This window comes from Delphinus delphis, chromosome 16, assembly GCF_949987515.2.
Source record: "Delphinus delphis chromosome 16, mDelDel1.2, whole genome shotgun sequence".
Lineage (NCBI taxonomy): Eukaryota > Metazoa > Chordata > Mammalia > Artiodactyla > Delphinidae > Delphinus > Delphinus delphis.
In genome coordinates, this window is record NC_082698.1 from 11,590,003 (window position 1) to 11,613,152 (window position 23,150).

At 46.3% G+C, this 23,150-nt stretch overlaps 1 protein-coding gene across 1 annotated transcript in view; it reads left to right on the forward strand.

Moving 5' to 3' along the window:
* The first annotated feature begins 14,150 nt into the window (after positions 1-14,150).
* Positions 14,151-23,150, forward strand: part of RGS10 (regulator of G protein signaling 10) — a 36,376-nt gene continuing 27,376 nt past the window's right edge. Inside the window, exon 1 of the mRNA XM_060033534.1 lies at positions 14,151-14,228. Coding sequence (XP_059889517.1) covers positions 14,180-14,228 — 49 coding nt within the window. The 5' untranslated portion in view covers positions 14,151-14,179. The remainder of the gene's footprint in view (positions 14,229-23,150) is intronic.

A 23,150-nucleotide genomic window follows, 5' to 3' on the forward strand; every position in this document is an offset into this window, starting at 1 on the left:
TTAAAAACTCATTTAAATATGTATATATGCATACATGTGCATGCATATAGGTGAATATGTACATACATGTTCATTTGTGTATACACACGTGTATTTTTCCACCCCAAGTATCTTCAAGATCTGACTTATGGTTTTGTATATTATTTCAGCTTTTTTTTTTCTTTTTGGTTTAAGGTGCAAAAACTCACATGTAATGTTCCTTTAAAATCTGATAAAAAAAAAATCTGATAAAAATATCAAACTTGTGAGCCAAAGTACATTTCCTGAGAATTTGGTCAGTGAACGTCTAAGAAGTAGTGATTCACAGAAGTTTCTATCTGGCTAAAATGTAGGCAAGAACGACATGATCTGCAGTCTCTGTATTTTGTCAGATGATTTTCTTATATGTTTACCACCATTTTTAACATTTTCTTCAACTACATGTGAAACAGCTATAAAATAGCTTTTAGGTGAAATTTGATGGCTGATTAAATGGTACTTGGAAATGGTAAATGGGAACATCTTGATAAATGATCTGTCTTTTGAAGATTGCTTTCTACCTTGGTTAGGTTTTATGATTTTTAAAAGCATTTAAAAGAGTTCTGGAGATTAGTTTATAAGTGTAGATGAATAACCAGATACTTTTAATTAAAATCGTTAAAACTTTTGTATTTTTCAATATCAATTAGGCTTGGGTTAAAAAATAATTTTTAAATTGTTCTTCATTGAATTCTGTCTTATGGAACTGACTAGTTCAAAAAATGTCCATTGTTTTTTACTAAGTACTAAGGAACATTTGTGGGTGTGTTATATGATGTCCGTAAACTTTAGTATTGTAACCTTTTGCTTTTATAAAATGAATTTCTTTTAATCATGCCAGATTTTATATGTCCAAAATGTGAAGTATATATTTGTCTTAAAAAGTAGTCACCTGGGCTTCCCTGGTGGCGCACTGGTTGAGAGTCTGCCTGCCGATGCAGCGGACGCGGGTTCGTGCCCCGGTCCGGGAAGATCCCACATGCCGTGGAGCGGCTAGGCCCGTGAGCCATGGCCGCTGAGCCTGCGCCTCTGGAGCCTGTGCTCCGCAACGGGAGAGGCCACAGCAGTGAGAGGCCCGCGTAGCGCAAAAAAAAAAAAAGTCACCTGTAATCCTCTTGGCAAATGCTGATTCTTTTGAAGTCGTTTTTGAGATTGGTTTATAAGCCACACCCGAAAATTGGCCCAGCTATTTTACAGCTGTGTATCGCAGTCCCCCACCAGCATTTCACCACTGTATCACCCATGTCATTCTGCTGATTTCCATCAAATGGCTTTTAGCAGTTTCCCAAAACTGGTGACGGCTGCAAGATATTGCTCACCATTAGACGTACCCAGGGAGAAGTTTTTTTGTAAGGTCTGAGCAGTCGCAGCACCCCGTTGTCTCAGGAGTGCTGAGGAGTGTCTGCATGATCACACAGAATGGACCACATTTAGTGCGAGATGTGTGTTGCAATATGATTGTTCAAAAAAAAAATTATTATGTCATGGTCATTCCTTATTTGTGCATGAGTTTGTGTGCAAAAATGCACTTCTTTCTCCCTTTTTTTTTTTTTTTTGGCTTTTCAGAGAGCAGTTTTCATCTGGATTTTAAGGAAGGTCTGGTTAAGAAACTTGAAAATGCCAAACCCTTTTCTCCTTTAACATTTAAAAATAAGATGAGGAACATGGACAGAACACTCTATGACTTAACTCACAGGAAGATCCTTTTAGACCCACCTCCTAGAGAAATGGAAATAAAAACAAAAATAAACAATTGGGACCTAATGAAACTTCAAAGCTTTTGCACAGCAAAGGAAACCATAAACAAGAAGAAAAGACAACTCTCAGAATGGGAGAAAATATTTGCAAACGAAGCAACTGACAAAGGATTAATCTCCAAAATATACAAGCAGCACATGCAGCTCAATATCAAAAAAGCAAACAACCCAATCCAAAAATGGGCAGAAGACCTAAATAGACATTTCTCCAAAGGAGATATACAGATTGCCAATAAACACATGAAAGGATGCTCAACATCACTAATCATTAGAGAAATGCAAATGGAAACTACAATGAGGTATCATCACACCAGTCAGAATGGCCATCATCAAAAAGTCTACAATAAATGCTGGAGAGGGTGTGGAGAAAAGGGAACCGTCTTGCACTGTTGGTGGGAATGTAAATTGATACAGCCACTATGGAGAACAGTATGGAGGTTCCTTAAAAAACTACAAATAGAACTACCATATGACCCAGCAATCCCACTACTGGGCATATACCCTGAGCAAACCATAATTCAAAAAGAGTCATGTACCACAATGTTCATTGCAGCTCTAATTACAATAACCAGGACATGGAAGCAACCTAAGTGTCCATCAACAGGTGAATGGATAAAGAAGATGTGGTACATTAATACAGTGAAATATTACTCAGCCATAAAAAGAAACGAAATTGAGTTATTTGTAGTGAGGTGGATGGACCTAGAGTCTGTCATACAGAGTGAAGTAAGTCAGAAGGAAAAAAACAAATACCATATGCTAACACATATATGGAATCTAAAAAACAAAAAGGTTCTGAAGAACCTAGGGGAAGGACAGGAGTAAAGACGCAGACATAGAGGATGGACTTGAGGACACGGGGAGAGGGAAGGGTAAGCTGGGGCGAAGTGACATAAATACACTACCAAATGTAAAATAGCTAGTGGGAAGCAGCTGCATAGCACAGGGAGATCAGCTCGGTGCTTTGAGACCACCTGGGGGGGGGGATAGGGAGGGTGGGAGGGAGTCGCAAGAGGAAGGGGATATGGGGATATATGTATTCGTATAGCTAATTCACTTTGTTATACAGCAGAAATTAACAATGTAAAGCAATTATACTCCAATAAAGATGTTTAAAAAATAAAAATGGTCTACATCAAAAAATAAAAATATGAGGGAACAGTGTTACAAAGTAGACACCAGGAACAGCGATTTTTAAAAATCATTTTTTCGTGGATGTGAGGCATGTGTATAAAGAGTACCAGGAGCCCAAAGACCTGAATTCCAGTCCTGTTTTTCAGTTGTACCTGTGACATTGAACCGTTCTCCAGACCTCTCTGAGACTCAGTTTTCTACATCTATATTCCCATATCATGAGGTTTAGGGAAGATCAAATGAAAATGTGTGTGAATGTGCTTGTTTAATCCATGGAGACTCACAATTTTACTTGCAGCTGGATTAAGACCCCCTCAAGGGGTTGTTAAATGAGAACAGTATTTAAAACCGTACTTAGAACCGTGCCACACACATACAAACTGCTCAGTGAAATCTAGCTGTTACTGGTGATATCACCAAGTCTTCTTACCTCTTTTGTTATGTACTAGACACATGATGATTATTAGATTTTTTTTTTTTTTTTTTGGCAGAACGCGGGCCTCTCACTGTTGTGGCCTCTCCCGTTGCGGAGCACAAGCTCTGGACGCACAGGCTCAGCGGCCATGGCTCACGGGCCCAGCCGCTCTGCAGCATGTGGGATCCTCCCGGACCGGGGCACGAACCCATGTCCCCTGCATCGGCAGGCGGACTCTCAACCACTGCGCCACCAGGGAAGCCCTACTAGAAGTTTTTTAATTAATTTTTATTTTAAAATGATATATAATAGCTTAAAAAGTCAAACAGTACAAAAAGTCAAGTAAAAGCGCACTCCTCTTCACCATCCTCTCCCAGGCTTACTCCTCAGAGGCCATCGTTTAAAAATTTTAACTGTTTCTTCTGATATTTACCTCCACATAACAGGAACAATATACAATACTGCTGCTGCTGACTTCCCATTATGGTAGATGAGTACTTCGCTGTCTTACTTTTCGTTCTCCTCAATCCCCCTCCCCCAAATGTATCCGTTTTCAGTTAAAAGCATTTATGACTCTGTCATTACTAATTACAAGTCGTATATTTTGGTTGTTTTCTTTCTTGTACTCTTTGGGGTTTTTCCTGGAGTTAATAATTGACTGATTTTTCTTTGCTTAGTTTTCTATAAACTTGTCACTAATTTTAACCAAATAGAGCCACAGATGTATCAAATGCTTTTCAGTACGATGTCAAAACATTCAGACTCATCAGATGAGGCTCCTGGAGGCTTCACTGTCATGCTTCCCTCTGGACTGGCTGTCCTGACTTTACCACATGCCCACCGGCATCCCAACAGGGACTTTGCCTCTCTTTGATGTTGGGTTCCCTGTTCCTAGGAGCCTGAGTTTTACCCTCTTTTGCCTTTTCTTATATTGCACCATATCCTCCAGTAGTTTTCCAAGAAGTCCAGTGACAGTTTGACTTCTGAACCTTTGTATGTGAGCTGGTTTTGATCTTTGCAATTAAAAAATTTTTTAACAGTTTTGCTGAGATGTAATTTATATACCATAGAGCAAGGGTCCCCAACCCCGGGCCGTGGACCGCTACTGGTCCGCAGCCTGTTAGGAACCGAACCGTACAGCAGGAGGTGAGTGGGGGGCGAGCGAGTGAAGCTTCATCTGCCGCTCCCCGTCGCTCGCATTACCGCCTGAACCACATCCCCCCCTTCCCCGCGGAGGAAAAATTGTCTTTCACGAAATCGGCCCCTGGTGCCAAAAATGTTGGGGACCGCTGACATAGTGTTCACCTATTTAAAGCATACAATTACATGGTTTTAAGTATATTTACAGAACTGTGCAACTGTCACCATAACCTAATTTTAGGACTTTTTCATCATCCCCAAAAGAAAGCTTGTACCTATTAACAGTCACCCCCCATTCCTTCTTTGCCTCCAGGCTTAGGTAACCACTAACCTACTTTCTGTCTCTACAGATTTGCTTATTTCGAACTTTATCTAAACTGGATCATACAGCATGTGGTATTCTGTGATGGTTCTTTCACCTAGTGAAATATTTTTCAGGTTCATGCATGTAGCATACATCAGGGTTCATTCCTTTGTATGGACACCCACATCTGTTTATCCCTTCATCAGTTGATGGACATTTGGGTTTCCACTTTTTGGCTATTATCAATAATGCTGCTTTGAACATTCATACACACAAGTTTTAGTGCAGACATTTGTTTTCATTTCTCTTGGGTAGATACACAGAAGTGGAACTTCAGAGTTATACGGTAATTTCATGTTTAACTTTTTGAGGAACTGCCCAACTATTTCCAAAGGGGCTACACCACTTTACATTCTCAACTCATAGGTGATTTTACAAACAGCTTTATTGACGTATACTTGATATACGATGAAATGCACATACATAAAGTATGCGATTTAAGTTCTGACAAACGTATACACCTGTGAAGCCATCACCACAATCAAGATAGTGGACATATCCATCACCTCTAAACTTTCCTTGTGCCCCTTTGAAATCCATCCTTCCCACCTGACCCCCCCAACCCCATTCCACTCGCTATTATCCCCGAGCAACCACTGATCTACTTCCTGTCACTATAGTCTAGTTTGCGTTTTCTAGAATTTTACATAAATGGAATCATACAATATGTACCCCTTTTGGCTTTTTTACTGAGCATAATAGTTTTGAGATTCATCCATGCTGTTGAATGTATCAATAATTCATTATTTTTTAATATTGATTCTGTTGTATGTATATACCACAGAATGTCCATCTCTTCAGCTGTTGATGGACATTTGGGTTGTTTCCGGTTTGAGGATATTACAAATAAAGCTGCTGTGAACATTCATGTACAATCTATGTATAGACATATGCTTTTATTTTTCTTGGGTAAATACATAGAAGTGGAATGTCTGAATTATACACTCGGTATATGTTTGACTTTTAAAGAAACTTCCAAACTGCTTTCTGAAGTGGTTATACCACTTTATATTCCCACCAGCAGTATGCTTTTTTGTAAGTTTTTTGGAAATTGTCTGTTTTGAAATTTCATGCTGGTGTACTTTGTTGTAGGTGTGTCATCGTGCCCACTTTGTGGGCTCTTTCAGTTTGGAGATGAGTTTTCTCTAGTCTGGACAATCTTCTTGAAATGTATCTTTAATTTCCTCTCCACTATTTTCCTTGTAATGTGTTTCTAGAACTCCTATTACTTGGACTGATTCTCTACTAGTTTTCTTTCTCTCCTATTATACATTTTTCTTCATTTGTTCTACTTTTTAGGAGATTTCCTTGACTTTTTCTTCCAACCCCCTTTAAAAAATATTTTGTTTTTATATTTATATTCCAAGCTCTGTTTCTTGTTTTATGGATGCAATAACTTCACTCTGTCTCGGGTAAATACAGTTTTTAAAAAAGATTTATTCTACTCTCTCTCTTGTCTTTCCCCTGAGTTCTTATCTTGTTTGTTCTGGTCTCTCATGTCAGAGGCATTAAACGTCTGTGATCCTCGCATACCCCTCATATTTGAGAGGGAGGCATCAAAAGCTCTCAGAAGCTGTATGTGTGTGAAAGAGGCTTGTGGACGGTGTATTTCTTTATGATTAGTTAGATGTGATAACTTTGGGGAATCCCTAAACATTCATATCTATTATGATTTGTTTTATTTATCAGCAACTTGCTGCTGGCTTTCTGGATGCAGGGAGGGGAAGGGGCCTCCCAGTTCAGGATGCAGACCTTCACTTAACTCTCATACAGCCCAGAGTCTCATTTGCACCCCAACCTGGCCAGTGGTCCCTAAGTCCACAGCCTCTGTGCCTCCACATTTCCCACAACAATTTCTGGTTTCCCAGGCTAGGGTGGGAGGGAGGCTGAGTGAGGCCTCCTTATACAGAGATTGATCCAAAACCCGTTTTCAGCCCTTGCCTGCCCTGTGGTCCGGAACTCATGTGCGTCTCTGCAGTGTACACTGGCCCCTCACCAGTGCCCAGCTGCCCGCCTCTGGTGGTGGCTCCTTTATCGTGTTAAAGCAGTTTCTGCTGCTCCATCTGCTTTCAGATTGGTTGACATTTTATAATATTGTAAATCAACTATACTTCAATTTAAAAAAGAAGAAATATCTCTCCCATTATTGCCTCCTTGCCAGTACCCTCGTCCAGGCAGGTTTGTACCTTATTATAAAAATATACTGTATTGGGCTTCCCTGGTGGCGCAGTGGTTGAGAGTCCGCCTGCCGATGCAGGGGACACAGGTTCGTGCCCCGGTCTGGGCAGATCACACATGCCGCGGAGCGGCTGGGCCTGTGAGCCATGGCTGCTGAGCCTGCGCGTCCGGAGCCTGTGCTCCGCAACGGGAGAGGCCACAACAGTGAAAGGCCTGTGTACCGAAAAAAAAAATTATATATATATATATATATATATATATATATATATATATATATATATATATATATAAAACTGTATTTGTAAGGTCTTTTCTGTCATCTTAGTGGAGTTTTGGGAGACAGGGGATAAGTATTTCTCGTCCTGATTCATCAGCACATTTTTGTTGAGTGCTCACTATGTGACAAATGCGACAAGCACTCTTCTAGGTGCTGGGACAGCAGAGCTTACATTCTAGGGAGAGTGGAGAGTAGAGCGAGTCTAGGTACTGTACAGAGAAACAGACAATACAGATACATAGGAAGTAAGTTCCAGCACGTTAGAAGGTGGTGTGCGCTATAGAGAAACATGGCAGGAGTGGAGGAAAACGGGGCGTGGAAATACAGACGTGGGATTGCCATTTTAAACACTGATGGGGTGATATTTGGTTAAATACCTGAAGAAACTGAGAGCGCGCACCATGCATACCCTAGACAGAGGGAAGAGCCAATGCAAAGGTCATGAGGTGGGATTGTTGCGGGGGTGCGATTGAGGGATAGGGGGAGGTTTCGCTGGAACAGATGAGTGAGGCAGGAGAACAGGAAAGGAGGTCAGAGGGGAATAGAGGTCCCAGTCATGTGGGGTCTTGTCAGTCTTTATAAGGTCTTGGGCTTTCTCTTGGGGCCACATGGGGAGCCACTGCAGCTTTGAACAGAGGGTTGACATGGTGAGACGTCCCTTGTTTCTAAAGGCTCACTCTGGTTGGTCCGTTTAGAATAGACTATGGCAATTGGAAGCAGAGTGACCTGTTAGGAGGATGCTGTAGTAAACCAGGGCACTGGATGGTGACTTGGACGGGGCTGATGTGGAGATGGAGATGGTGCAAGCATGGGCTTCTGGATTTATTTTGAACGTGGAACCTGCAGAGTTACTTGATGGACTAGATGTGAGGTGTGAGAAGAAGGATGATCAGAAGGGACTCCGAGATAATTGCTCTGAGCAACTGCAAGGGTGGAGCTGTCTTCAGGGGAGAGGAGAAGGCTGCGGGTAGTGTGGGTGTGGGCAGGAAGAGGCGGATCCGTTTTGGACACACTCAGTTTGAGATGTCTTAGTCAGCATCCAAGAGGAGATGTCAAACAGGCAAGTCCAGGCTGGAGATGGAAAGGTGGGAGTTGTGTGGTCTGAAAATGGTATTCCAGGGAATTCCCTGGCAGTCCAGTGGTTAGGACTCAGCACTTTCACTGCTGAGGACCCGGGTTCGATCCCTGGTCGGGGAACTTAGATCCCACAAGACAAGTGGTGCGGCCAAAAAAAAAAGTTAAAAAGTTAAAAATGGTATTTCACACGTACTTGGGTGAAAATGATGTGTCGATACAGATTCACCGCTTGTTGCAAATGTACCACCCTGGTGGGGTAGGCTGTACTGGGGGCGGGGAGTGAGGGGTGCATGGGAACTCTGTGTACTTTCTGTTTAATTCTGCTGTGGAACCAGAATTGTTCTAAAAAACAAAGTATTTTTATTTTTTATATTTTTAGCAGCGTTGCACGGCTTGAGGGATCTTAGTCCCTCGATCAGGGATCGAACCTGAGTCCCCTGCAGTGGAAGCACAGAGTCTTAACCACTGGACAGCCAGGGAAGTCCCCAAAGTCTATTTTTTTTTTAATGGTATTAGAAGCCATGAGACTTGATGAGATGGTCAAGGGAGTAAGTGTGCAAGACGAGAGATCCTAAAATTAAGGATGCAGTGTTCACCTTTAAGTGGAAGGAGAGGTGGCAGTGGGGACAGCAAACGTGGTGGAAAGAACACCAGGAGAGAGTGGTGTCTTGGAAGTCAAAGGAAGAAAGTGGTTCAAGGGAGGAAGGCATCAACAGGGTCCGATGCTGACAGTGGCTCAAGTAAGACGGAGATGGAACTGACTTAAATTTCCCAAGGGGTATGCCACTGTGATTTTGCAAGAGCAGTTGAGTGGGGTGGTGGAGAAGCAAGCAGACCGAGAGGGCTTAGGAGAGTGGAGGAGAGGGATGGGAGACGATGAGTACAGACAATTCATTTGAGGCACTTTGCTGAGAAGTGCTGCAGTGAAATAGAGCAATAGAGAACTGCTTTGTTTTGTTTTTGGGTTTTTTGTGTGTTTTTTTGCTTTGAGATTGGAGAAATACAAGTATGATTGCATACTGAAATAATTAACCTGCCTTTGTTTAGCAGGAATCCCGACTTGAATCCTAAACGTACATAAAGGTCTTCCTTTTTCAGGTGTATCTTCATGGATGCAGCATGGTACAAGATAGAGTGTGCTGTGCCAGGAAGACCACTTTCCTATGACTCAGGAAACCTAGCATCAATCCTAGCCAAAGCCATCTGGGCCTCAGTTTCCTGATCTGCAGCGGAATATGCTGATCTCCAAGGATCCATCCAGCTGTGATATGCCATGAATATGTGACTTGAAAAGCAAGGGAGATCAAAGATGGGAAAGGCAGTCAATGTCTGCTTGCTTCTTCCACGGGAAATTAAAGAAAGCACAACTAACGTTGTAAAGATGTGGGCTTAAATATTTGTAGATTAAACCTAGTAGAGATTTTGATGTTTCCAACTACTGATCCCCTCCCCCCCACCCCACTGAAAAGCATATTCACTGCAGAAATTTCGTAAAACACGAAAATACAATAATGGAAATTAAAATCACCCATTATCCCATCATCTAGAGATAAATGCTAGTAACATTTGGGAATCGTTTCCACAAAGCTTTCTATCCATAAATATACTATATTTCCTCTCCTCGCCTACTGAAAACTCTCTATATTTGTATCCTGCTTTTTTTCAATGACAGCTTCACAAGCACGTTCCCTACATCAGCAGTCCCCAACCCTTTTGGCACAAGGGACCGGTTTTGTGGAAGACAGTTCTTCCGTGGATGGGGGAGGGAGGGCGGGGGCAGGAGGGTTTGGTTCAGGCGGTAATGCTAGCGATGGGGAGCAGCAGATGAAGCTTCACTTGCTCACCCGCCACTCACCTCCTGCTGTGTGGCCTGGCTCCTAACAGGCCTCGGACTGATACCCATCCACCGCCTGGGGGTTGGGGACCCCTGCCCTACATCACCAAATACTCTTCATTCAGTTCTTAAAACTGTTCAATATTCCATCATAGGAATATACTGTAACTTAGTTATTCTATTAATGGACATTTATAGCTACCATAAATAGCACTGATAAAAGAAGTGTTATGATGTTCAACTTTGCACACAAATCTTTGTATTTCTTTTCTTTCTTTGGCATAAATTACCAGTTGTAGAATTATTCACTGGTCCAACGGGTATAAACATTTTGAAGGCTCTTAATGCATGTTGCCAAACATCATCTTAACACATCTGCCTCTCTTGCCTTCCAGAGAGGTTGTTAACAATTTACTTTCCCGCCTTCACTGTGCGTGTCAATTGCATCATGCTGTTACTAACCCTGCCAACTTCCTATAATTCCTTTCTAAAATGCCACTTTTCACCACATGTAAGCTAAAGTTTATTATTTATTAAAACAGCATTGTAGGGGGAGTGAGTAAGTCAGATTCCAGTACATTTTTGTGTGCCTACATGTGCTGGGCACTATACCAGGTGTTTTCTTGTTTATTGCTAGTGAACACCACACCCTTAGAATGTGGGTGGCATCCTTTCCTTGTCCAATCCTAGGAGGCTGTGTTTAAAGACACACAGCTGGGGAATCCCTGGGAGTCCAGTGGTTAGGACTCTGCGCTTTCACTGCTGAGGGCGCAGGTTCGATCCCTGGTCAGGGAACTAAGACCCCACAAGCTGCGGGGTGGGGGTGGGGTGGGGGGATGGGGTGTGGGAAGACACACAGCTGGTCTGCTATATGGCCAGGATTGGTAACCAGGTCTCTTGGCTTCAAGCTGCGCACTTATGTATTTACTTAGTTTACTATATCTCATCCGCTTCAAATGGCTGAGCATATTCTTTATAAGAGACTAAAATATATTTTATTGTAAAAGACTATAATGTATTCACAGCTTACCAGTTTTTTTTTTTAAGTTTTTGAGAATTAAAAATGTCAAACTCGGGCTTCCCTGGTGGCGCAGTGGTTGAGAGTCCGTCTGCCGATGCAAGGGACACGGGTTCGTGCCCCGGTCCGGGAGGATCCCACATGCCGCGGAGCGGCTGGCCCCGTGAGCCATGGCCGCTGAGCCTGCGCGTCCGGAGCCTGTGCTCCACAACGGGAGAGGCCGCAACAGTGAGAGGCCCGCATACCGCAAAAAAAAAAAAAAAAAAAAAAAAAAAAGTCAAACTCTATAGTCAATGATCACTCTGAAATTCTGCTTTACCAGAAGACATGTGAAAGTTATTCAACCAAAGGTGAGACCAGCAGGGGTAGGAAGGGGCCAAACCACTTGTCCTCTTCTTACTCAGACTGGCTACCAGTGTTTGTAAAGGCTTGAGATGAGCTACAGAAAGTGAGCAATGCTATTTTTTCTTTTTTATATTCATTTATTTGGCTGCGCCGGGTCTTAGCTGTGGCACGCGGGATCCTCGTTTCGGCATGCGGGATCTAGTTCCCTGACCAGGGATCAAACCGGGGACCCCTGCATTGGGAGCAAGGAGTCTTAACCACTGGACCACAAGGGAAGGGGAAGCCCCTGAGCAATGCGGTTTGGATGGAGAGTACCTTCAGCCATTGCAAACCACAGGCAGAACTTGAATCACGTGGGAGGGGGGTGTGTGTGTGTTTTCTTTTGGCAAGCCTTAGGAACTGTGAGGCTCTATACTCCTATACATGGTCTTCTGCACAGCACATGTTGAAAACTGGCTTTTGGATCTTCAGACACTTGAAACAGGTATTTATAGCAATTTCATAAAGACAGTCTTTTCATGCCCCGAAACAGATTTTAAACTGTGAACATTAAATCATGGGTCTTTATTTTTGTACTCACTATCTGATGTGCTAACAGGACAGTAAAAGTGGTTTGAAGCTGTTCTATTTTCCTTTCGTTTCAGAAAGCTGACCCAGCTAAGTCTGGCCGCAGTCTTAGCTCAGGACAGATGCATAAGGACGTCCTAGGCCACAGCAGGTGTTTTTCCGGACACAGCAGGGGTGGACCTGGAAAGTGGCCTAACATTTAGCTGTGCCTAACTTTCACCCATTGTGCCAGTCTCCCTACTTCCTGCGTTAGAATTACTTGTAATTTGGTCTCTGGAGACGCTTCCTGGGGAGGTGCTGCACAAATTCCCTGGTTATTGTTACCTCATTTGTACGCAGGACTCTGTAGAGTTTGAAAGTCCTACTCTTAAAATGGCTGAACATGCTGCCTGGAGTTTAAGCATCACGGTTCAATCCCGTTATAACGGAGAGGAAGCTGGCAGGAGGCCGGCGACAGGAGACGCTTTAAAAACCGAGCTTTTCAGCTCGATTCTAACTCTGCTCCTGGTCACAATAGCCTGCCTCCTCGAGTTGCAGCTGAAAACCCGCAGCAGAGGGGCAGGGTGCTTAGAAACACTCTGAGTAAAATACTTTGAGAGGGGAAGGAAAGGTAGGGAGAGAAATGAGAAACAACCACAGAAGGCCAGAGATGGGGGTGGGATTGGGGCTGAAGGGGTGGGTAGAGGGAGGGAGGAAAAATGAGCGGAATGGGAAGCTCAGAATAGAAGACACAAAAGAAAATGCCAACTAGTGAAAATACTGAGAAAGGATGGGTGGAGGGGGGACCGACGACTGGGGAACAGTTTAGAAAAATAGCAATTAGTACAGCTAAAAATAAAGACTAATTTAGAGACAAAGCCAGATACACAGGAGAAAAGTAGGACTCGCCAGAAAGACAATTACTCGTAAACCAAATCCTCAAGAAAATGGGGCTAACGATACCCCCTCTTGGGCTGTTTTGCAGAAGAAATGAGATAATAGATTCGAGTGGAGCTGGCGGCCCTAAGCAGGTGACTGGCGGCGGGAGAGGAGAAATCAGAAGTAGAGCGCAGTGCGGCCCGAGTGATTCCGAGCGTTGAGCGCAAAGGCCCCGCCGAAAGGTGTGCCACGTGTCCCGAAAGTTAGTGTCTCCGGCCAGCCGGTGTGCGGGGCAGAGGCACAGCTCCGCGCTGGAACCTGAGGGGTTCCTACGGAATTCCCCCGAGGTCCGCCCTTGGAGCCTCAAGACCGAGGGCAGAAGGCGCCCAAATTTCGGCGCCCGCGCAGCGCGGCCCGGGAGAGGGCGCCCACCTGCTCCGGCTCGGCTCGCTCAGCCCGCGGACACCGCGGCCCGGGTCCTGGCGATGCCCCGCTGGCTTTCGCGGCCGTGGGAAGGCCCAGCGCCCACGGAGTCGCGGGACGGGCAAGCCCGGGCGCGCAGGGATCCAGGAACCCGAGGGCAAGGAGGTGAAGGCCGTGGGCCGCACCTGGGTTTTTCAGAACCACGAGGCCTCAGCTTTCCGGTCTCTGAACCAGGAGGTGACCCTCGCCGGCCGCCCGGCAAAAGCGTGCTGAGCCACGAAGCGCAGTGCGCTGAAGGCGCCGCGTCAGTTTCCCAGGGCTGCAGGGAGAGGGCGGGAGGCAGGGATGGACGCTGGAGCTGGGGGCAGGGTAGGGCGGGGCTCGGGCGGCTTCTCTGGAGAACCCCGCCGGGCGGCGAAGGGTCCCCGGGACCCGCGAACCACCTGGGCAGGGTTCCTAAGTCCCTGGCGGCGCGGACTACTTCCGAGAGAGTGCGCTCCGTCCTGGGATCTGGGCCGGGTCCCGGCGTTCGGGTGTCACCCGGGAGCGCCCTGCCCGCCCAGGCACCCCGGGGCGGGACCGCAGGGCCCCCCCCTGGGCGGGCCGGTAGGGCGCACGGAGCGCGCCACGCGGCGTCTGGCCGGGAGGAGGGCGGCAGGGTGGGGGCCGTACGCTCCGGGGCGGTGCTGAGCGGGCTCCTCCTCCTCGCCTTCCTCCGGCTCAGCCGCCGCGCTGCCCAGCGGATCCTCCTTCCTCCCTGGGTTGCCCGCGGCTATGTTTAACCGCGCCGTGAGTCGGCTGAGCAGGAAGCGGCCGCCGTCAGGTAAGCTCCCTGGACCCCGAGTGCTGGGGATTGGGGCGCCCGCAGGGGCTGCGATGAACCGCCCGGGCAGGCGCTGCCCTCGCAGGGCATCCTTACTAGGCTCGGGCGCGGCTCTGCGATGCCGCACGGAGGGGAGCCCCGGCCGAACGCGCCACTTCTCCCTGCTCCGTCCAGCGCCCCTGCGGTCCCAGCCGCGGCGGGAGCGCAGAGCCCCGAGAGGCGCGCTGGGGAGGAAGTTTGTCTGAAAGGAGGAACAACAGCAGTTTTCTTTTTAGTGATGGTCTGGGAGAAAAAGGAGATCCAAAACACATCCAAACTTTGGAGGTAGTATGGGCTCTAGATTCCGAAAGCAGAACGTCGCGCGAGTTCCCTCCCTTCGGGAGTCCTCTGCCTCCGCTGCGGGCGTTGGTGCGGATGATGCCCACGCGGCGCCAGGAAAGGCACGCCTGGACCCCAGGCATCCGACAGGGCTGTCAAGGCCTGTTCTGCGCCGAGGAGCCGAACTATGGGGCAGAGAAGGAGGGTGAATAAATACCAGGTGAAGGGCGCATCTGCAGTTAGCGCCAGGGAAGAGCCGACAAAGGATACAGTTTGGCTGTCACTCTGGACCAGCCACAATTTGGAACGATTTGATAGGACAAAGAACCCGTGGTGAAGATGAAACCATGCCCTTGATTCCAACCATCTTACCCTTTTTGCTCCTAATAGCTAAGCCCCTTTTGAGCGCTAATTGTGGGCCCGGGTCTGTGTTCACTCTGTTTTGTGAATTCTCTTTTCACCTTTAGGGCAACCCATTGAGATAGGCATTGTTCTCCCCACTTTACGGAGAAGGGAACTGAAGCCAAGAGCTATTAGGTAACGTGCTCCAAGTCACACTTAGGTGATGGAGAACCTTTCAAACCCAGCTCGGCCTGACTCTGGAGTTCAGAGGCTTTTCTGCCGCCTCCCACCCCTAGACGCTTCTGCTAGTACCAAGAGGCTGTACGTGTTGGCCCGTATCTTTTTTTCACCTAATGTATTTTATGAGGGACACTGTGGTGAAGAGGATGGACTGAAAGTAGGTTGCTGGGTCCAAATCCCACCTCTACCACTACTAGCTGTGGAGCCTCTCTGTGTAGATAAGGATCCGCAAAATGAGAATAAGATACCCTTCTTTAAACGCTAAATCAAAGCTGGTTTCTCATCCATCAAATTTTGCAAATTATTGCATTTACCATTTAGGACAACTCTAATAAAGTAGGACTTCATAGAGTTATAAATTGCTTATATCAGAGTTAGTGTTAGTGGTCATGTAAACCTTTCTGTGTTACCTGTGGGTCAAAGGATTCCCCTGTGGGCGTTCATTTTAGCCATTCCTTATTGTTAGATATTCACAGGCCTACGGAGTGGTGGTCAGAGCCTGGACTCTGAAGTTAAACTCCTGGTTCCCACCGTGACTCTATCATTCAGCTACCTTGGGCAAGTTGCTTTACCTCCGAGCCAATTGCTAAATTATGGGGAAATTTGGAAGCTGGTTGCTAAACCGTAGGTAGCTTGAAATTGGCTACCGGTGGCCATTTACACCTTGGAAATCAGCAGATGCTAAAAATCAAGCTTTTTTGTTTCTGTTTTTCCCTGGGAGAGCTGGTTTACCAGCACACCTCTGCGTCCGTTTTCCCATCTGTAAAGTGGGTTCAATTAGAGCTGTGGAATCAAATACATGAAAGCATATATATGAAGTCCCTAGTACAGTGCATGGCATTACTGAGTATAATGGTTAGCTCTTATCTTTTCCGCCTTTTCCTATTATAAATAGAGCTGCTTTGAACATCCCTGCACAGTTCGCTTTTGGGTTGAAGTCTTCCAAATAGAACACATGAATTTTGACATACATGGTTTTGGGGTGCTGTTGCATGTGGGCAGGTTGTACCCCAGAAAGACTGGTGGCAGTTTTAGGGACACCAGTGGAGTGTACCTCTTTCAGGGTAACACATTTTAAGTCTGATGAAATGTGGTTAGGTCACTGATAGAAAGATCAGTAGCTAAAAATCATGGATTGGTATTAAATGCCAGACTTCCAAGAGCCCGATTTCTTTATGACTTTTAGGTTTAATGTCTACCCCCTGATGGGAAAGGACAAATGAGCCCCTGCCAGTTTGGTCATCACCACCCAGCAGTGAGAAAGGGGGAATGTGGGCCCCGAGGCAAAGGCACTGGGAAGCCAGCCAAGTGATCCATGGGACCCTGGACTGATTTTTGTGTGTGTTTTTTTGGTGATTTTGAATTATTTTTCTTAAAGTGGCTCTCCAGATTGTGTAAGTTTCTGGCCTCACAAAACCCGGATCCATCCCTGCTGGACCCTGATTTGAGCCTGGCTGCAGTCCTGCCTCCCAGCTCCTTTTACTCCAAACCTTTCTTGCTTTTCTGCAAAATCTTATTGGAGACAATGTCTTTAAACTGAAGTTTGGTGCTCCCAACGCTTAATTCCAAGTTTCAAAGTGCGATTCAAAGGGCAGATATTCTCCTTCCTGAGCTTTCTCAAAGTGTGTTCACGAACCACAAGGGGGTGGGAGTGGAGGTGGGCTCGACAAAATGCAGCTTTCCAGGCCCCCCCCAGACCCCGCCCCGTCCCGGATTCAGTCCTGCGGACCCGAGGTGGGAGGGAGAGTTGGCTGCATTTTTGACAGTTGATTCTTACGCCACTTAAGTGTGAGGACCCCGCCAAGCATTCTGTGCACCCACCCTGCCCCCCACAGCGACTTGCACTGTTGATGGTACATGGGATGCTCTTCGCTTGAAAAGCAAAGCCAGAGCCACGGCCTTCCACCGCCCCCTGCGAGCAGAACACGGGCTGAACCGCCAGGGGAATTCCCCGCTCCCCCGCCCAGAGCCTGTTATATATTATCCCATTAAACCTCTGGGACCAGTTTCAGATTTATGGCAGGGCTTAAGTTTTTATTTAAAGATGACAGTTGACATACAATTTAATGGCCGGCTTGGCTGCTGGGGGAAATTTTCCCTGCCGAACATCACTGAGCCGGGCCTTCAGATTCAGGGAGAACGAAGCGGGCACAGAGAGACGGGGCTGAGCGAGGGGCGTGGTTTATACACGTGTGGCGACCTGAACACCACCGCGGGCAGCTCGCGGACTGGTGGGTGCCGGGCGCTCGGGGTGCTTTACTTGCCTTCACAGAACTGATGTCTCCTTTACTCACTGTTAGAAACTGTGGAAACCAGGCAGGTGCCTGGCTGGGCCATTTCCTAGGGCTTTCTGGGTGAACTGAGTCATTTCCCTCCCTGGGGTTGAGTAATCCCCTCGGCCCCCTGCCGCTGGGCTCTGGGAACTTGCTGTTTAAATTGTACTAAATTTACGCTCACCAGTTTCTTCTGCTTCCCCCAGATAGCTCTCCACGGCAGCAGCCCCGGGGGTGGCAGCGGGGGCCCAGGCAGGCGACAGAAGCAGCTCCTCGATAAGAGCTGTCAGGAGGCGCACACTGGAGCCAAACAGTCCCTTGCAGACTTCCGGGGACCAATTTCCCTTCCCAGTAGGTTCCCATCTCTCGAGGGCCCCGCCGAGTGCCTGTGGGTCGGCTCTGCTGTCCCCGCTCTGTGGTGGGCTCAGGGACCCCTCATCTGGCTTGCCTTCTCGCCCAGTCCCCCCACTGCCCGCCCCGCCCTTGGGTGGCTGGACATTCCCACCTCTGTCCTGTGTCCTCTCCCAAAGCTCCAGGAGGCCCGCTCTCCAGGCCTCCTGCCTCCCTCTCTGCACGTGAAATGCAGCCTGCCCATCTTGTCTCTCCCCGGACAGCTGCAGAGGCCGCCCATTTCAGAAGGGACAGACCAGGGGACTCAGATCTCTGACCGAGCCCAGAGCTGCCTGCGTGACCTCACACAGTATCCAGTGTGTCATCTTGCTCGTGTGTATTTAGAGAGTGAGTGTGGAGCGGTGGGCTTTTCTCTTTCCTTCCTCGCCTCCCTGCTTCTCTGCTCCACTTCCTTCCTTCTTTCTTTTCTTTCTTTCTTTCTCCAGTTGGGACATTAAAAAGCAACAATACCATCATCAACTGTCTTTATCATCCCACAAATGAAGGATGTTTCAACACCCCAAATAGTAGGAGAGATATAATCTCACGTAAAGAACTTGTCCTGATACACAAGAATCTTCCAGAGGCTGTTGCTTCTAGGGGAGAGGCTCTGGGTCGCTGAAGGACAGGGGCGATAGGGAGACCTGTCCCACTGTGCTCCCTTGTGTAGCTCTTGTCTTTTGTACCCTGTAAATAAATGTAATTACCTACTTAAAAAAGACAACCCAACACTGTCCCACTCGATCAGCACAGCTCACTTGGTAAATATTTCCTTCTGCTTATTCTCATTCTTTCATGGACCAGTGAAGAAAACTTCATGGCAGTGTGTGGCATTGCAGCCAGGTGCCATCTGGGAATGCCTGGCTTCATCTTCTCAATTATTTTTAATTTCCCTGAGAAAAAGGACCCGCCTTTTATTTCTTGCGTCTTTCCCTGCCCTTCCCTTAACAGCCTCTGCAGCCAGACAGCCTAGGGTTGAGTCCCAGCTCATCGACTTCCTGGCTTTCCCCTTTGGAGCAAGTGATTTAACCTTGTTGTGCCTCAGTTTCCTCATCTGTAAAATGGGCCACCGATGGACCCAACCTCCAAGGGCTGTGAGGTTGAGATGGGATCAGTGGTCAGTAAATGCCATCTCTTTTTACAACCGTCATCCTCCTCTCTGTTTTGTCCCCCGCTCAACCTGACAATCTATCAGAAAACAGCTATCACTATAAATCTATACAAGAGTGCCCGGCACTGCAGACCCTGAGGAAGACACAGCTCTTACTCTCAAGAAATACACAGTCTACCCTACTGACACCGGAGGGAAAAAGTTACTTATTTTCCCTGAGGTGGGGGCCAGGGGAGAGCAAGGGCACATTTCCGCATAAGTCAGGTCCCAGAGGAAGCATGGGGGCTTCTGGAAAGTGAGAAGAAATACGGACAGGGTCTTCACTTTCACCTCCAGAATTGGGCTCCTGGGTAGTTTTTATTTTTTCTGGGCCTTTGCCTAGAAAGTGAGGATTCTAGGGAAGCTACAGATGACAGTCTGGCGTCCTTATTTCCTTCCCTCTGGTAGAAAGTGGAAACTGGGGCCATCTGTTGTTTAGTCCACTCAGAAGAGGATGTTGAGGTTTGCTTTTCCTCTGGATCCAAAAGGGTGCTCTGGAGCCCCACAGCCCCCGTCTGTCTCGCACAAAGCGTCTCTGAGAAGACAGCGGAGTTTTGGGCTGCGGGGACCTCCCCAGGCAGACCCCAGAGCATGGCACGTAAGGAAGGGTTCCCACCCCTTTGGCTATCAGATATGCCCTCAGCTCACCCATCACTGGGTGCTGGCGGGCAGGGTAGAGGTAGGGGTGTGTGTGGTGCAGATGCAGGTGCACAGGGGGCCTCTGGAGGGCTCGGCTGAGCAACTTGACTTTTTCTGAGGCCTCAGACCTCGTGGGAAAACTGCCATGAGGCCGTTTCCGAGCCCAGCTGACCTCTCCAGCCTGTTGGCCTGCTCTGGTCTTTGATGCTTGCTATCAGTATGATTATTTCAAAACGATTTTATTTTTATTTTCTGCTAATGGCAGTTCATGCAAACCTCCCTACCAAGGGAATTGCATGCCTGAACGCTCATTATTCTCAGAAGCTAGATACTGGAGCTGATAAACACTTAAGTAATATTTAGATAGAGGCTTTCCATGACCCAGTTTCTCTGGAGCCTTACATGGATCACCAGTTGTGAAAATGGATTCTCTGCTTCTAAGTGGGATGACTTTTTAAAAAAATGTGATGTTTGATGTGATATAGGTGATATGAGGTTTTAAATCAGTTTTGTGGGGTGTGTACTTTCCCTGATTATTTTAAAGGAGTATGGTGTGTGTGTGTGTGTGGTACCAAACCACATTAGAATTTAGGGTTAACATTTCTGCCTTTTCCTGGGCTTGAATGTTTAGTTTGTTTTCTTTAATGTGCTGTGCGTTTGGGGGGTGCCTTTGACAAACCCTCTGAGGATGTAAGTTGACTCTGCTGTTGAGGAAGCTGGATATTGAAAGTTTACTAAAATCTTTGACTTGGGGAAATTGTCTATGCAGGACCATTAGCCAGACCTTCCTGAAGACTAATAGCAGGAATTTGTTCTGATGAGTGTTAGAGATGCCTTCTGAGTATGGATTTCCAAGGAATTACTGTCTGGAGAAGGTCTCTGTTAGATATGACATCATGGCATCTATAAATAATGCATCACACAATGTGCTGCAAGCAGTCAGCCTCAGCCCTCTGTACCTGGATGCTGTGCCGGCTTTGAAATAACAGCTTTTACCACACAGAATAGCATAAACGTACATGGAAAGCGTCTGCCCGTTGTGTTTATGTGCTGGATGATTCTGGCCCAGTCGTAGGTGGGTTTTTGTCTGCAAGGAATTGGACTCTTCGTTTTTGCAGTCTTCTCACACATAAGTGTTATCATTCTTGTCAAGGCCATCATGTTCTGGCTTCTGTGAATGTGAAGATCAGCAGATATCAAAACTAACAATGGCAGCCCATTGACCTGGGCTCTGGAGGCAGGACTACCTGGGCTTGGACCGTGACTCCCCGTTTCTAGCTGGGTGCCCCTTGCGAGCTACTGTGCCTCCGTTTCCTCATCTGTGAAGTGAGGATACTACTAAGCACATCTGAGGGTCGTTGTGAGAACAGAATGATTTAACCCATGGAAAAAGCTTGGAATAGTACCCAGCACATTGTGAATGATTCGTAAGTGTTAATGGTTATTATTAGCCAATGACAGATTCATCTGAAGATGAGTATATTGAAACGTAAGTATCGTGCCTGCAAAAATCTGAAGCTCTAAAATGCTTTGAAGGGCCCAGGAGGTAAAAAAAATTATTTTTTTCATTGCAGAAATGTTTTACAGGTGATCTAAACGACAACAACAAATGAGCAGGGCTGGACAAAATGGGAACAAACAAATGTCATCACCACCTGCTCCTTACTAGCTTGAGTGATCTTAAAGCTGCTAGAAAGATAGGTTTAACTCTTTTTCCAGCTGTGCATTCCCAACCTACCTTCTTGTGTAATCCATCTAAAATGGAAACTTTTATCAATGAAAAAGGAAAGAAGAGTGTTGGACCTTTGTGTTTCCAAGTGCCAGGAACTGGGAAGGAGTTGGGAAGCTGGGAACTCTTGTTTTTGCTTTATTCTTAAGCTCAGAAGTAAACTTGCTTGCTGTGAAGAAAGGTTATTTCTTTCTCCTATACATCATTGGACTGATTGTAACATTTAAAGTGAACCAAGTTGTCTTAGGAAGCCCTTACTTACATGCATCGGAAAATAGGGCAAGTCTACTTGTACCGACGAGGATCCTGAGAAATGGAAATGCCTCAGGTTAGGGGGCAGTCTCTTAGGGCATTGCCAAATGGAGTGGACCTCTGCCAGTCTCATTGGAGGTTGGGGATAATGACTTGGAAAGGAGAGACATCATTAAGTGAATGGAGTTTGCAAATGTTGCTCTAACTAGAGATATCTATCTATATTGATACCAATCAAGAAGGATTAAAAAAAAAAGGCATAGCCAAAGGCCTTAATCAAAATGAAAAGACGATCAGGAAGTCTTGGCAAAATTCAAGTCAGTATTTCTGGAAAAGTGAAAACACATGGCAGTAGAGTTTGAGTAGAAGATTCCTATAGTAAAAGGAATGCTAGGGCAGAAGGTGAGCAGAAGGGCAAGAAGAAATTTCTCTTTATCCATGGCACCAAAGCCGAAACTAATAACCATGGCTATGGAGATACCTTCTGTGTCTTGGTATATGCTTTCTGGGCCAGCTCTGAAAATTCTTTGCCTCTGTAACAGTGTCAGCCATAGACGTATTTCATGATATCGATGGAAGGGAAATGGTAGCCTAGGAGGGAACTGAAAGGAAGGGCCACCCATCTGCAAACTCCTGTGTTCTGAGGCACCCTGGGGTTCCATAGAGGTGGTCCTGGTGGGGACAATTGCCCGCATATTTAAGTCCCAGTACTGGTTCCATCCAGCAGTTCCTTAGCTGGGTCACCTTACCCTCTGGACCTTTATTTCTCAGTCTGTTAAATAAGGAGACTAGATCAGATGAGTGGGTTTTGAGTTGTAAAACTTTTTGTTCACACGAAAGCCAGAACAGAAACCTAATATGCAAAATGACTAGAGTATGAAATAAAAGAGGGGAGTGAGGAGGGAGCAATTGTCTCACCGTGGGGATGGCTATCTTATCTCTCAGTTAACCAGAAGACCTAGTTAACCAGAGCACTCTATTGGCTAAATGGGAATCCACCAAGTGTATTTATTTGCAAGACAGTGAGGCTGTGAAAACCCAAATGTGGTTTGGTTTATTATTGAAAAGAACGTCAAGAGTTTTGGAATCACTACAGGCCAAGGTTGAAAAGTTATAGCCAAAGCAGTTGTTCTGCAATGACGAGAGAAATTTCTGGCTACCTACGATTTTTCCGGAACAGCGAACTTGCGTCTCTAATTTATTTACTTAAGAGAAGATCTGCTAGGGGAGTGGAGTAAACTGTCAAACTGTATTCTCTGGGTAGAGAACAGGGAGTAAATCTGTGAAATGCTTGGCAGAATGAACCCTGTTGCAGAAATTTCTTACGATAATGATCTTTTAATTTGATTTATACTTCATTGGGAAGAAATGCAGTGTTCAGAAGCTTGCCGTTTTAACATTTGCAAAGAGAGCAGAGAACTAATTTAATCTCCACGAACTGAAGATTCACTTTAGAGAAGTGTCAGGTCCATTTGTGGTGTTTGAGTGAGTTTGCCTCTCAAGTAAAGGAATGGATTTGTCCCAAACAACTCTCTTATGTGCTCCATCACCAATGCATATTGCTTCTGCTTTATGTAGCCTAAATCAGC